The 15,953-nt window shown below is 37.4% G+C and overlaps 1 protein-coding gene across 50 annotated transcripts in view; it reads right to left on the bottom strand.

The window, feature by feature from the left end:
• Nucleotides 1–15,953, bottom strand: part of SEC31A (SEC31 homolog A, COPII component) — a 59,695-nt gene that overhangs the window by 24,692 nt on the left and 19,050 nt on the right. For 29 of the 50 annotated variants that reach the window (XM_086405019.1, XM_086405033.1, XM_086405038.1 and 26 more), the window contains exons 8-17: nucleotides 15,328–15,427; nucleotides 13,650–13,811; nucleotides 13,301–13,453; nucleotides 9,125–9,361; nucleotides 8,135–8,209; nucleotides 6,672–6,710; nucleotides 6,236–6,313; nucleotides 2,950–3,025; nucleotides 2,345–2,523; nucleotides 1,110–1,236 (exon numbers count right to left, since the gene is read on the bottom strand). In XM_086405019.1, the coding sequence (XP_086261145.1) occupies nucleotides 1,110–1,236; nucleotides 2,345–2,523; nucleotides 2,950–3,025; nucleotides 6,236–6,313; nucleotides 6,672–6,710; nucleotides 8,135–8,209; nucleotides 9,125–9,361; nucleotides 13,301–13,453; nucleotides 13,650–13,811; nucleotides 15,328–15,427 (1,226 nt within the window). The remainder of the gene's footprint in view (nucleotides 1–1,109; nucleotides 1,237–2,344; nucleotides 2,524–2,949; nucleotides 3,026–6,235; nucleotides 6,314–6,671; nucleotides 6,711–8,134; nucleotides 8,210–9,124; nucleotides 9,362–13,300; nucleotides 13,454–13,649; nucleotides 13,812–15,327; nucleotides 15,428–15,953) is intronic. The other 21 variants (XM_086405027.1, XM_086405045.1, XM_086405051.1 and 18 more) reach the window with 1 other exon arrangement.

Here is a 15,953-nt window from a genome sequence, read left to right as displayed (position 1 = left end):
TAAAATCACTGTCATGTAATATTCAGTAAATACTTACTGTTAAATGAGTGGTGTGACAGATTATATATAATAAACAATTTCACAAGATTCTATATCTAGCCATAGAATAAATTTCTCATTACATTAGAAAAAATTAAAAGTGGGAACAATATTTGAACACAAAAATCCTAATGAACATTTAACTGCATTTTATCTTGTCCAGGTACTTTTGTAAGCAGTGGACTAAAATATGGCACATTTGGAGTAAATATCAATAAGCAGGACTATGCTGAATTATTTATAATAATAAAGTTAATATCTTATAATTTTTCTATTCTCATAATACTTTCAAGGTTATTCATTTTTATACCAGCAACCTAAAGCTTCTGTTCTTGCATATAATAAACATTATGTCTGAGCTATCAGAGTTTAGTCATGGCCTTTAACAGTAATTTTTACTTATATGGCTCAGAGGTTTAAGTGTCTGCCTGCAATGCGGGAGACCAGGGTTCGATCCCTGGGTGGGGAAGATTCCCCTGGAGAATGAAATGGCAACCCACTCCAGTATTCTTGCCTGGAGAATCCCATGGATGGAGGAACCTGGTGGGCTACAGTCCACGGGGTTGCAATGAGTCGGACACGACTGAGAGACTTCACTTTCACTTATTTGCTAATAATTGTTTGCCATTTTAGACAAACCAGGATCCTCCATCCATGGGATTCTCCAGGCAAGAGTACTGGAGTGGGCTGCCATTTCCTTCTTCAGGGGAACTTATTTTTTCAAGCTAACACTTATTAACAGAGGGCTGATTATGTGCCATTTTACATATGAATAGACTAAGGCTTAGAAATGAATTTTTCCCAGTTCATACAGTTAGTAAGTAGCAAATGCAAAAGTCTCAGTGTGGTCTGTGTGAAATCAAAATCATTATACAATATTTTTAAAAAAATGACTAGAAGTTATGGAAAAATGACACAGTCAATACTTCTGAGAAAAGCATTCAAATGAGAACTTCATTTTCTTGTCTGTGATTAGTAGTAGGTTCACAAAAATTTCTAAATAAAATCTGTCACTAATTTTACTTACAATGTATCATGCCATGTATGTCATATAAAATTCATTTTCTTACCACAAAGGGCGGAAAATTCATCTGATTTAGCGTAAGTCAACACTGCAGCTAACGCCTCTCTCCAATTTTTAAGATCACAAGACTCAACAATCTCTCTCCAGTTCTTCATCACTACTGCAGTGATTAGCTTGGGGAAGGAAAACCAAGGGACAATTAAAAGCCTTTGGTATACTAATAAAAATTAACTCTGGCTAATCAATCACATCTTTCAACTTCTTTTGACAGTATTTCATGCAAAATAAAGGAGCAGCAAAGTACATCCTTTAGCCAACTGACATAAAAAAAAAACCATATGATTTTCTCTCAAAGAAAAAAGTCACAGTAGCCTATTTTACAAAAGGCTAAGAAGGAAAACTATATACGGTGTTAAAAAACATTCCTGGCCAAGAAAGTACTAGGGGCAAAGTCCTAGGAGAGAAAGGGAACAGGCTGTGTGAGGAGGTGAAAGGCAGCCAGTGGGGCAGAAAGGGGACACAGGCGGGACCGACACGACACAAGCCTGGAGACGAACCGCAACCCAGGCTGGCGGGACTGAGCGCTGGGCAACTTTTATGGGAAGAAATCGAGTACCATCGAGCAGGGGCCTTAAAAACCTATAGACCCTCTGCACCAGAAATTCCTTTCCAAGGATCTCAGCCTCGTTAAACAATTAGAAATTTGTACAAATCTTTAGGCACAATAAGGATGTTTACCACTGTCTTAATTATATTAGGAAAATGTAAGAAACTACTAAACATCTCAAAATAAGGGAAATGATATCTCCCTCCTATAGAATATTATAGGGCAATTAAAATTTTTTGTAAGAAGCTTCAATGATATGGGAAAATGATTACAACGTAAGTGACAGTGTCTGTAAGTAAAACAACACACATACGTACTTCTAGAATCTTGATTCTGTTTTTAAAAGTTCTACAAACGCACAGAGAGATATACAAAAGGTTATGTACCAATCTGACTGAAGAATCAGGAAGTATTACAATGTTTATCTTTAACATTTTCTATGTTCTAATTTTTCTACAGTAAAAATATGAAAAGCATTTTAATTAAAAAAATTATATATATAAACGACAAAAACCTGGGACAATCATGCCAACCTGTTAACAATAACTAATTTCTGGGTTAAAGGATTATGGGTGGTTTTTTGGTTCTTCACTGTTTTCTCCCTTTTAATTATCTATAATGAGTGCTTTGCTTTTTACAAACAAATACTATTATTTATTATTAAAATAACATACCCTGGTAATTTTGCTTTGGGATTTTGCAAAGTATTTCTTCTGGGTTCGAGCTAAGAGTTCTTGTCCACCCGCTATGGCCAATATAATGGCATCAGCCATGCGGTTATCATGTAAACAGAGGTCAACAGCACTCTCGAAGTTACCCGTTAGCAAAGCCTGAGTAATTAAGCCATCAATATCTGCAATAAAGATATAATACACCCAAGTTAATAAAATTTTTTGTTACAAGAAAAAAAAACACTACATCTATCTAGTACACATTCAGCAGAAAACACAAAGTTGAATTCTGAATATTACTGGGAGGTTAATCTCTATCACAAACTGCTGATATCTACAGAAACATACTGAGATGCATGTAAATAAAATTAGGTAAAATAACATATTTTTCAGATTGCTTAAATGTAATAATAAAGATCCTTTACAGTTTTTATCACATAGGTATCAGATCATGCCATCATTTTTAAGGTACTGATTACATGTACTAAATGATAACTGAGTTCTTTTCAACCTTTACCACATGTGACAAAATGTTTCTAACTTAAACTCAGGGACTATTTGCTTTCAAATGGTTAAAAAATTTGATATCAAAACCAACAGATACTTACCCCCACTGACAGAGATGTTAAATGTTCCTCCAGCTGCTGGTAGAAATTCAGATTCTTGTTTTTCCTCTTTAATTTGCTAAAGAGATGGAAAGAGCAGCAACTTAGCCAGAATGGAACTACAATAATTTACCAGCAAAACAAGATTTAAATATGATTACTTACTGACTAGATGACATGCCAAGTTATTCCAGAGAAGCTCTCAGATTCAAGTTTACACTAAAATCTATGACATCCTTAAGAATTAACTCTTATCAGATAATCATAAATAAAATCCAAAGTCATCAGAAATAACGTGAAACAAACTTAAATGTACATATTCACACTGGTGGCTCAGAAGATACCTGAGGCTGAAGTCTTTTTCTTAGATATCTCAACTAAGAGTAGCCTGAGACACACAAAATATGTTTTAAATTACATTACATTTAGATCTTAAAAGCAACTTTGCTTCCATACATCTAAAAACTTCTGTCCAGTAGGTGTAGTTGTAAGAGTCTTTTGGTTGTAACTGACTCAGTTGTAGAAAAAAAATAATGCTTGGCATCCTTATATAAATGCAATGTAAAGAGTTATTTATCAATATATTCAAATTCAATTAGAGATTTTGTGTTCACTTCAACTAATCATACCCGGAACTATAGGCTGGTCTGGTAAAAATGTACACAGTTCTGTTATAAATTTCTGAAACTAGCTGTAAGACTGAGTAAAAATAAATATCTTCTTTCTTTAGAAGAAAAGAAATGTAATAGAGGCATACTGCTGGCAAATATTTTAAATACTTTCTCTTCAATGCATAAAAGTTCAAAAGAAGACAAAAAATAATATATATCAGATTACAGAGGAACTAAAAGAAAAAACACGTCTGTCTTACATGAGATAAAATGTTATCTTCTGTGCTCCTGTTACCTATACATTTGAATCTTAGCACCCAGTATTCAAAGTCAGGAGCATTTTTGAATTGGATAATTTTAGTGTAGCACAAAGTATAGCATCATCTGTGAATGATGTTAAATTTAGTTAAATTAGTTAAAATTGACTATTACAGGAAAATAACCATAATCTTAATTCTTTCCCTAACAAAAGAGAAGCATTTTAGGATTTAAAAACTGAAATAAACTTTTAAAACTTTATTCATATTGTACTGACGGGCTCAGTTGTGTCCAACTTTGTGACCCCATGGACTGTAGCCTGCCTGGCTCCTCTGTCCATGGAATTTTCCAGGCAAGAATACTGAAGTGGATTGCCATTTCCTCCTCCAGGGGACCATCCTGACCCAGGGATTGAGCTTGTGTTTCTTGCATCTCCTGCACTAGCAGGAGTTTTTATACCACTGTACCACCTGGGAAGCACTGAGGAACAAATCAGATACTGATCTGATTATATTCACTAAAAAATATTCCCAAAAGATCTTTTTTTCTCTTAATGTTTCAAATTTGCTTTCAAAAAACAAATAAACCCTTATATATGGACTTATAAATTATACACAAAGCCAAAATATGCACAATTTATTATGTAATGTGTATCTTTAATGTCTAAACTACTGTTTTATTTTATATAATTATAGCATTATCAGGATTAAAGAGAAGATATGACCACCTTAAACATTTTTTTCAAATATTCTGAAAGCACATATTGATGACTACTGCTTTATTACATACATGCTGCTGCTGCTGCTAAGTCACTTCAGTCGTGTCCGACTCTGTGCAACCCCATAGACGGCAGCCCACCAGGCTGTCCCGTCCCTGGGATCCTCCAGGCAAGAACACTGGAGTGGGCTGCCATTTCCTTCTCCAGTGCATGGAAGTGAAAAGTGAAAGTGAAGTCGCTCAGTCGTGTCCGACCCTCAGCGACCCCATGGACTGCAGCCTTCCAGGCTCCTCCATCCATGGGATTTTCCAGGCAAGAGTACTAGAATGGGGTGCCATTGCCTTCTCCGTGTTACATACATATATACCTATTAATTTATGAGTGGATTTCTAAACAATTCTCTATTTGTATAGAAAGGGTAAGTCCAGCTGTATACAAATCAAAGTATCTTTCTTGAATGTACCCTACAATTCTAGGTATTCCCAAAATTAGTTCAAATTTTTAGTAAGATTTTATGCATACCCTTTATTCTTGAGTCAAATAAATGCTTGAAGATCCAATTCTAAGGAAAATATTTATAATAATCATCTTGTCTTGTAATTGTCTAAATTTAAAGAGGAATTATTTTTATAACTTAGTAAAAGGCTATAAGAAACTTTACATAGTCAGGATATCTCCATATCAAAAAGAACAATGAAAAAGTCAAATATGAGATGAGAAACAAGAACCTGTTGATTAATTTTCCAAGATGAAAGAAATATAATTAGAAAGCAAGAAAAGTAAATTATAGAATTATTTATTAGTGGTTTAAAAAACACCCAGAAAATTAAAAAGAAAAAAAATTAATGATACAACTCTGTGCTCAAGGACTCTTCTTTATAGTTATAAAAATGATACATATAGTTATAAAAATGATACAACTCTGTGCTCAAGGACTCTTTTTTACAGTTATAAAAATGGTCACTATAACTCTGGATGCATTTTCTACTGAGTCAGAACAATCAGATTATTAGTGAAATATTCTTTATTTGGGCTTCCCTGGTAGCTTAGATGGTAAAGCATAAATCTACCCACAATGCAGGAGATGAGGGTGGATTCTTTACTTGGACTCAAAATTAAAGATTAATTCAGAGGCCTATGCCACTGATCGTGAGCCCTAAATATTAACAAGCCAAGAAAAAACATTAATGTTGCATGCAATGCAATGTGGATTTCTGAACAAAATCTTTTTTCAGTTTGACATCCTGATATACTCACATCAGCTGTTAATTTTAAACCAGATAATCCAGAAGCTAGGTCAGAGAACTGAAGACTTTAGAGATGGTATGTGCTTAGTCACTCAGTCGTGTCCGACTCTTTGTGACCCTGTGGACTGTAGCCCGCCAGGCTCCTCTGTCCACGGGATTCTCTAAGCAAGAATACTGGAGTGGGTTGCCATGCCTTCCTCCAGGGAATCTTCCCAACCCAGGGACCGAACCCAGGTCTCCTGCACTGCAGGTGGATTCTTCCATCTGAGCCATCAGGGAAGCCCTTAGAGATGGTACTTCTGTCAAATTAGTAAACAGACTCCTATCTTAAGCATCTCTAAGAAAATATATGCCAGCTTTATGCTGGAACATGCAGCCAAGAAATTTTCCATGTTTCATTGTGAGATAAACAAACCACATATTTTCCCCATGTTAAAGATGAGAAAAGTAAATACCTCTCCCAAGAGCTGCTCTTCAGCAGCAGGGCTCTCCTCCCCGTCACCCTGCGCTACTTGGTCAGAGTCTTTAAGAGCCTTTGGTACACAAAACAGTGACAGAGGGGTTGAAGAACGCAGCATCAAAAGGTTATTAGGGAACAAGAAGACAAAAGACCTAACCAACAACATTCAGAGCTAGTTTAATCACAAGAAATTACACTAAGTAAATTTATTTGAAAAATATCATTAGAGGAAAAGCAAAGAGCCATTACTGCTAAGACCCAACCCCTTTTTCTTGCCAAACGAGAATTATTCATGTATTAAAAATATCTACAATTAGTATTTTTAAATTGTAAAGCAGTAAGACAGACAAAAATTTCCTAAATTATATTTTCTTCTTTATGACCTAAACCAAAATTTTAGAAGGTAGCTATTTTTACAGGCCTTCTCTTACCACGTCAGGTCCATCCACTTTGTTCAAGGCCAAGGCAATCTGAAATAAAGACAACAACTCAGCTACCAAAGGGAGTTAACTCTATTTCAAGGCATACAGTAAATGTTCACCTACTACTCCATTCTCATTGGCAAAAATCCAAAAAAGGTTCAAATCAGGGATAGCATGCTCAAGAACAGAGTAAAATGAGTGCAGAGCCGATTCTCAATGATGCTGGTTTCAATTATGCAGATTTATTGCTCACATGTCATCTTACTCTGCTATTCAGTTATAAAACTAACCTCAAAACAGCATGTATTCTTCTGTCTTAAATAACCATAAAAAAAAATTTCTTCAGATACTCACTATGGAAAGAACATTAAGAGTATTTTGACAATCAAATTTTATCTCCTCATTTTCTGCTGTCAGGTATGCACTAAAACTTTCACGTTAATCTCTTGCAAATCAAGTTATAGCATGAAGAAGTTCAGACTAACAGTAAAGTTAAATATAAAAAAAATCTAAAGCAGTGAGCAAGAGACACATGGCCAGTAAGCAGGGGGGCTCTGATGTGAGCCCAGGTACTAATCTTCCAAGTGCTCAGCACTGACTGAGAGGAGCGCACGGGATCCTGCCTGCTGCACACGCGCAATAACCCTGCGATGCTATGGAAAACCTGAGTCATTTCCAAAAAACGGCAAAGGCCTAATACAGATTACACAAAGAATCCAATCTATTTCCTTCAAGGTTTCCAAGGTCAGAGTGTTTTAACTGCTGTTAGGTCAACATTGTGGAATAATTATTAAGCTCCTCAGAGAAGAAAACTTAAAAACTGGAATATGACCTCCCATTTTTAAAAAGCAATCTTTTTTTTTTTAACATTAAAATATTAAGCAAAAACAAACGAAAGAAAAAATTAAGCAAACCACTTGGGCTTTTTTATTTATTCAGGCTCAGTACAGTAAAACACCTTTGTTCCAAAATATTTATTAATACTAGTTACTTGTGAGCTGGACCAACTCAATACACAGTTTGGGAACTGTGAGCTGAGGGCATAAATAGCTGGGGTGGAAAACTGTACCCTAATGTTCATCACTTAAGCTGTAGATAACGCAGGGAAACAAACTTTTCCCTCTCTTTCCTCCAGAGCCACTGACTACTCATCCTCTTAAAAATCCAAGTGCTATTGCCAGTGTTTGAGGCTCACTGCCTTTTTTGTTTCAAGGCCCAACTGACACAACTCTTTAGATCAAGTTTAAAGATAGTTCTGGCAGCTTCTAAATTGGGTATTATCGATGAAAAGTTTTAACTTTAACAACATGAATCCAAAACTCTGGTGACCAAGCATAAATTCTTATTAAATGTTTACTGAATGATTTGAAGTAATCTGTATAGAACTTAAAAAAAATTAACAAAAAACACCTACACTACATAAATATTTCACTTGTGTAAGCACAGCCTTTAAAACTCCCCCCAAAGTTTACCTTCTTTCCTAGGTCTTCTTTTCTATATCCTAGAAGTTCAAGGTATTTTCCACGAGAATCATCCTCAAAGTTTACCTTAAAAAAAGACATTTTCTTGAAATAAAGAACTGCATCTAAAGGCCTAATTTTTAATTAACTGCTCAAATTCCAAGTAGAATTATTTAAAATATCTAAAGTCTACTATATCAACTAGAAGCTTCTTCACTGTGAGAGAATCCAAATAATTTTTTTAAAGAAGCTATTTTTTAAGAAATAATAAGTATACTAGTAATTAATTAGCCAAGCTGAATAAAGCTTACTTTTAAACTCATATTTGTAAAAACAAACCGAGTCATGTCCAAAGGCTACATGAATGCAAACCTCACATTACGTGAAATATTCAATGTCACATCCTAAAACTTTCTTGAAACTAATACTTACAAAATATAAAAATGAATTAAATATTATTGCATTCAAGAGCTCTTTTCTTTGCAAAACTCAGACTTGGGAAACAGACATTCCAGTGGAGGCAAAATAACCAAAAAGAGAATTCTATTTGCTATTTTACTGTCACAAATGCAACTCAGTAAAAGGGATGAGAAATGCCTCTGACCTCTCCCCTCTACACCTGGTCCCTCTTCCCCCGTTGTCTGTAACTGGACCTACTATGGAAATTAAACATGCTATGTTTTTATTATACTCAGCTCTATGTTTTAATTTTAAGAAGGTCTGCTGAATATTATCTCTCTTAAAAACACTTAAGCACTTAAAAACATCTAGCATATTATTTAAAAAGCATTTCATATTAGGCTTTTCAAAGCCAAGAAAGAACAACTCTTGACATAAAGTATTATTTCACATGCTTTTCATAAGGTTTTATTTAATTTCATCATGAGATCCCCCAAATCACACTGTTCCTGCTGTTTCTTTGACAGGAAGACAAGTTTAGAATGTGATGGGAACAGTTAAATTTGCAAATAATGAAGCAAAGCTGCTTATCACCAACTTTACCTTCAAAAAGGACCACACGTTTTTTTCAAACTCAGTCTGCGAAGCATCGATCTTCTTCTGACAGTAACTGACGAATCCCTGTGACTGCACGACCTGCTGCAGCTGGTCCGATCGGCTGAGGAACTCCTTCTCTGTCACCACCTGACTGATGAACACGTGGTGCTGCTGAGGCTGCTGTTCAGCCCCCGGGTGAGGCTGCGTTCTGACATTCGCAAAGGTGACCAGTTTGCCTCCGAACTAGAGCAGGATGAGGAAACAACATCAGCTTGAGACACAAGGACATGGCCCCTTAACGTGCTTCTCGTAAACCTGCTAAAGGAGAGAACTGTGACCTACACGTCTCCCTCTGCATGGAATTCGCTGATGCTCTTTTCCATGCTTCACGATCTGACCCCAGCCTTCAATGTTTATTCCTCTTCACAACACTCACCTTCTGGATGCAATGTCCTAGTAGCTGCGCCCCACAATTTCTCACCTACTTGCTTTTACGCACTTCCACCTACTCAATACGACTCCTCCTCGAGGCGGGGGCAAAGGTCACCTCTGCCACCCCCAGATGGCCTCACTATATTACATTTATCTCTCCCTCTTTTGATTCAACTATTAGCCTTTGTATTTCCTCACCTTCTACTCTAGGTTCTAAGTTTTAAAAGGGGGTGAATATGCTGCTACAAAACATGTCATATGGCATAAGGATTATTTTGAGCTGACATGAGTTTGAGCAAGCTCTGGGAGTTGGTGATGGACAGGGATGCCTGGCTTGCTGCAGTCCTTGGGGTCGCAAAGAGTCAGACACGACAGAGCAAGTGAACTGAAAGAATACTGAGAAACAGCAGGAGCAAGGAAGACACTCTGACCTCCTCTTTTCTCTCTGAAAGTAGGAGATGAAACTCCCATGTGAGAGCTGCTCTTCTTACATCAGGAGGGAAAAAACACTCATCTCCAGAGACGGGGAGTCCAGGACAGTAGAACTCTGCACAAACAGAACTTGATAAATAGAAATCACCTCCCTCCGTCTCTCTACGTACTTTAGTTACGGGTCCACGACTGCCGCTCTTTGCTCAGCCTAGTCTAGAAGCACTTTCGCTGTGCCACGCCTTTGGGTCTTCATTTCTCTAGGGGGCTCCCACGTACAGGTTCGCTATCCTTCTCGTTATAAGCAGGCTCAGAACTCTTCCTCTGCCTCTCACAGTCACTCCTCAGCTTCAGGTATTGATTTTTTCTTAAACCACTTTCATTTCTTCCTTTTACATTGTTATTTTTCTGCCTAATTCTTTTCATATTGAACTGCTGTATGATTGCATGTCTACTGCTTGTCTTTTCCTCCTTCCAATCCATGCTACATACTATCAGTTCAATTGCTCAGTCGTGTCCGACTCTTTGAGACCCCATGGACTGCAGGACACCAGGCCTCCCTGTCCATCACCAATTTCTGGAGTTTAGTCAAACTAATGCCCATTGAGTTGGTGATCCCATCCAACCATCTCACCCTCTGTTGTCCCCTTCTCCTCCTGCCTTCAATCATTCCCAGCATCAGGGTCTTTTCAAATGAGTCAGTTCTTCATACCAGTGGCCAAAGTACTGGAGTTTCAGCTTCAGGATCAGTCCTTCAGATGAATATTCAGGACTGATTTCCTTTAGGATGCACTGGTTGGATCTCCTTGCTGTGGGACAGGAGTCTTCTCCAACACCACAGTTCAAAAGCATCAATTCTTCAGAGCTCAGTCTTCTTTATGGTTCAACTCTCACATCCATACATGACTACCGGAAAAACCATAGCTTTGACTAGACGGACCTTTGTTGGCAAAGTAATGTCTCTGCTTTTTAATAAACTGTCTAGTTTGGTCATAGCTTTCCTTCCAAGGAGCAAGTGTCTTTTAATTTCATGGCTGCAGTCACCACTCTGCAGTGATTTTGGAACCCAGAAAAATAAAGTCTCTCACTGTTTCCCCATCTATTTGCCATGAAGTGATGGGATCGGATGCCACGATCTTAGTTTTCTGAATGCTGAGTTTTAAGCCAACTTTTTCACTCTCCTCTTTCACTTTCATCAAGAGGCTCTCTAGTTCTTCTTCACTTTCTGCCATAAGGGTGGTGTCATCTGGATATCTGAGGTTATTGATATTTCTCCCAGCAATCTTGATTCCAGTTTGTGCTTCTTCCAGCCCAGCATTTCTCATGATGTACTCTGCATATAAGTTAAATAAGCAGGGTGACAATATACAGCCTTGATGTACTCCTTTCCCAATTTGGAACCAGTCTGTTGTTCCACGTTCAGTTCTAACTGTTGTTTTTTGACCTGTATACACATTTCTCAGGAGGCAGGTCAGGTGGTCTGGTATTCCCATCTCTTTCAGAATTTTCAACAGTTTGTTGTGATCCATGCAAAGGCTTTGGCACAGTCAATAAAGCAGAACTAGATGTTTTTCTGGAACTCTCTTGCTTTTTCAACGATCCAGCAAATGTTGGCAATTTGATCTCTGGTTCCTCTGCCTTTTCTAAAACCAGCTTGAACATCTGGAAGTTCACAGTTCACGTATTGCTGAAGCCTGGCTTGGAGAATTTTAAGCATTACTTTACTAGCATGTGAAATGAGTGCAATAGTGCAGTAGTTTGAGCATTCTTTGGTGTTGTCTTTCTTTGGGAATGGAATGAAAACTGACCTTTTCCGGCCCTGTGGCCACTGCTGAGTTTTCCAAATTTGCTGGCATTATGAGTGCAACACTTTCACAGCATCATCTTTTAGGATTTGAAATAGCTCAACTGGAATTCCATCATGTCCACTAGCTTTGTTTGTAGCGATGCTTCCTAAGGCCCACTTGACTTCACATTCCAGGATGTCTGGCTCTAGGTGAGTGATCACACCATCGTGATTATCTGGGTCATGAAGCTCTTTTTTGTACAGTTCTTCTGTGTATTCTTGCCACCTCTTCTTAATATCTTCTGCTTCTATTAGGTCCATACCATTTCTGACCTTTATTGAGCCCATCTTTGCATGAAATGTTCCCTTGGTATCTCTAATTTTCTTGAAGAGATCTCTAGTTTTTCCCATTCTATTGTTTTCCTCTATTTCTTTGCACTGATGACTAAAGAACGGTTTCTTATCTCTTCTTGCTATTCTTTGGAACTCTGCATTCAAATGGGTATATCTTTCCTTTTCTCCTTTGCCTTTTGCTTCTCTTCTTTTCATAGCTGTTTGTAAGGCCTCCTCAGACAACCATTTTGCCTTTTTGCTACATACTAACCTTCCTAAATAACAGACGGTTGATTACGTCACTTGTAAATTCATTCTTGATTTAATTAACCTCTCATCCCTAGTGCTGGTCTTCTCTATCTGCTCTCCTGTCTCTGAATCTTCACTTTTGCTTGTGACTTTCCACTTTACTTACTGAATCCTAACCATTCATCTAGTTAGTTCTCTGCTTCCCAAAGTAATTAAAACTAATAAAATTATGTATGGATAAGGTTTAAAAGAAAACTCAGACTGTACAGAAAAGTCTCGCTGCCCCTCTATACACACTATTTGAGACACAGACTCTACCTAGTTTACAGGTGTGTTTCCAGTACCTAGGATGGTGCCTGACAGAGAATGTTCACTATATATTTATCTTTGGAATGAAAAGGGAATGTCCGTTCACTAGTACTGAAGTATTATGAAGATAATAACTAACACTGTCTTCTTTCCCACATGAGTTTGGAGCCAAGGATGAGACAGAGAATCCAAATGTCAGCTTCAGTGCTGTTGTAAGTGCTGCAAGGTGAGAGGCTACAGATTAGATGTGCAACCACAGTGGACCTCGTAACAACTAGAATGCAGCACCCTTCCCCCCACCCCCAAAAAGGAAAGAAGGAACGAAGGAAGGAGAGATAGAGAGGGATGACGAGTATAATAAAGTGGGGCAGCGGGAGCAGTGCAAAGGTTCCAAAACAAGGGGAATGTACTCAGTACCACTCAAGTGCTATATTTTAAAATGGTTAAAATGGTCAATTTTATGTTATGTATATTTTATCACAATTTAAAAGAAAAAAGGGAGTAGGTTCCACTTTTCCTGAGAAGTCTTTCTAAATGATGAAAACTCACAAACACATCTCAAACTCAGCCCTTTTCCATCTGAGCAATCTTATAATAATACTTTGTCCTCGGTGTTTACGGACCATAGAAACAAATCCACCTACTGAGAAGGAAGCACCAACAGGCCTTCGGATCCATCGGGGTGGCTTCTTCAGAGGCAACACGATACTCTGTGGGGTCGTCTGCTGAGGAATTTGTAATGGGGGAAGGGGCTGTCCTGTGCCGAAGGGGTCAAGATTCCCAAAAGATGACGAAAGCTAAAAAATAAAGCGGGATTTTCATAACTTATACAAGACTATGTTACACGTTTTCAAGTCATACCGAATAAATTTTTTTACACAATTTTCCAAGTAATTGGTATCGCTGATCCATAAAGTCATTTTCAAAATAATTATACAGTAAGATGATTCTTTTCAGATGTTGTAATAAAAAAACCTTAATATTTCTTATTACCTTGTCAACTTGTTTCTGCCTTAAACCATCTGCACTCCCTCCCATGATAGAATAAACGCTGATACGCCCATCGAAGGAAGCAGCCGATAAGACAGCGGGATTTCTGGGGCACCACTGAATATCAAAGCACCACTGTGTGGTGGTGGGGAGTTCATATAACACCTAGACCAAAAAAGAAGTACAGGCGCTTTATAGCCAAAACACCTGAATTACTATGATCAACAAGTACAACTGTAATTAAACATTTACTTTTAGAAAGTGTACAGCCAGGAAAAACAACAATTTAAAAAATTTCTTTAAAGTACAAGAAAAGTTCATTATGACAAAAACGAAATGACAAAATCAAAATTTTGACCAGATTTGGAATAAGAACATTTTAAAAACTGAGATTTTCCTATTTTTATTGAAATTGTAATAGAAGATGCATCTGAAAGATCAGAATACTGTATTAGGATCAACTCGCTGACCTCTAAAAGGGTTCTATCCAACTGACTTTGCTGGCTAAGATCCAAAGAACCACACTTAAATCATCTGAAGATCAAATTTCAAAAACAAATCTTGGGGGGAAGCGGGGGACAGGATGAACTGGGAGACTGGGACTGACACACGTCAGTACGTATCAAACAGATGACTGACTGTGAGGAGCCACTGTGCAGCTCAGGGGACTGCACTCAGGGCTCTGTGATGGCCTAATGAGAAGAAACTTTTAATAGGGATACAAGTACACATGTAGCTAATTCACCTGGTTGTACAGCAGAAACTAACACAACGTTGTACAGCAACTATACTCCAATAAAAATTAAAAAAAAAAAATTCTTGAGAAGGAAGAATTCACTGAGAAGACTGGCTTCTTTCTTGTCAACTGAGAAAACATGTACACATCATTCTTATTGCTGCAGAATCAAAACAGAATTTGGCATAAACAGTTTTCTTTAGGAGGAAGAGAATATAGAAAAACTATTAAAAATGGCTGATATAAATAATGTAATAATTGCTTATTAACTTTACAATGTAATCATGTAATAATTGTTACTAACTCAAGGTTAGTGTGATGCTAACTGATGCTCTTAGGAGATATAAGAAACAAGTCAGATTAGCTTAATTTGGACTTCATGTGACATTTTAAATAATGTTTTATTTTATAAGGAAACAGAATTAAGTGAAAAGGCATTTAGCCTGCTCATTTAGCTTATCCATCTAAATTTCCATAAATAGAACACATGACAAATATTTCATGATACAGTATTATATTCTTGCTGTACAGTTCAGAAGACAGATTAAAAATCTACATCCACTGATGTCCAAAAATCAAAGAGGACCTTCAGGACCCAAACCTTGAACACTCCTACTCTGAGGACACTGATTTCCAGAAAACACACTAAATAAATCCAACCAACCATTTCTGAGTCTAGATAAATGCCTTTTATTGGAAGTGAGGGGTTGGGGGTGGGGTGATTACTAGGTTCAAATACACCATTTTCAATGACTGGTATTTCCAGATAAAAACAGCTGGGTTTAGATAAAGTCTCTGCTAGTTTAGCATTTCATACACACCTCCATCTACTTTCACATTCTTAATTTTAATCATGTGCTAAAGAATTCATATGGAAATTTTCTTATTCAGCTAGAGTTAAATATTACAATCACTCCAAGTCTGAAAAATATTTCCTCCCCATACCTCTCCTGTGTTTGGGTTGGAGCACAGAATCTTAGCGTCTTTCCCACAGCTCAGCAACAATTCAGGATCCGCCATGCTCCAAGCAATTGCCAAAATCCCCCTTAAAAACCCAAAGATGAAATTTTTAATCTTGAGTAAATCAAATCTGCAAATTATTTCTGTCTAGGCTTTGGAGAGACACACTGCTAACAGAAGTACAATTCATATAATCTTTCTGGAAAGCAGTTTAGCAATGGGTATGCTCTGTGATCATTACAAAGATGCTCAATATAGAGTACAGTGTATGATGGCAAAAAAAAAGAAAACAAATGCCCAACACATGGTCTACAGGGTTTTCCTGGTGGCTCAGCAGGTAAAGAATCCACCTGCAATGTGGGAGACCTGGATTTGATCCCTGGGTTGGGAAGATCCCCTGGAGAAGGGAATGGCTACCCACTCCTGTATTCTGGCCTGGAGAATTCCATGGACTGTATAGTCCATGGACTTGCAAAGAGTCGGGCATGGTTGAGTGACTAACACTTTTACTTTCAAACAAAGTAACATTTTCAGTAAATGTTTTGAAAAATTCAGATTAGCATCCCCTGCAAAAATTTAAAAAATCCCTGTATCCTACCATCCAGAAATAA

This window comes from Bos grunniens, chromosome 6 (genome assembly GCF_055505025.1).
Source record: "Bos grunniens cultivar Pamir isolate PY7600 chromosome 6, Bosgru_T2T1.0, whole genome shotgun sequence".
In the NCBI taxonomy this organism is placed as follows: Eukaryota; Metazoa; Chordata; class Mammalia; order Artiodactyla; family Bovidae; genus Bos; species Bos grunniens.
The sequence above is the reverse complement of the archived record's forward strand: the minus strand, read 5'-3'. Positions and strand labels throughout refer to the sequence as shown.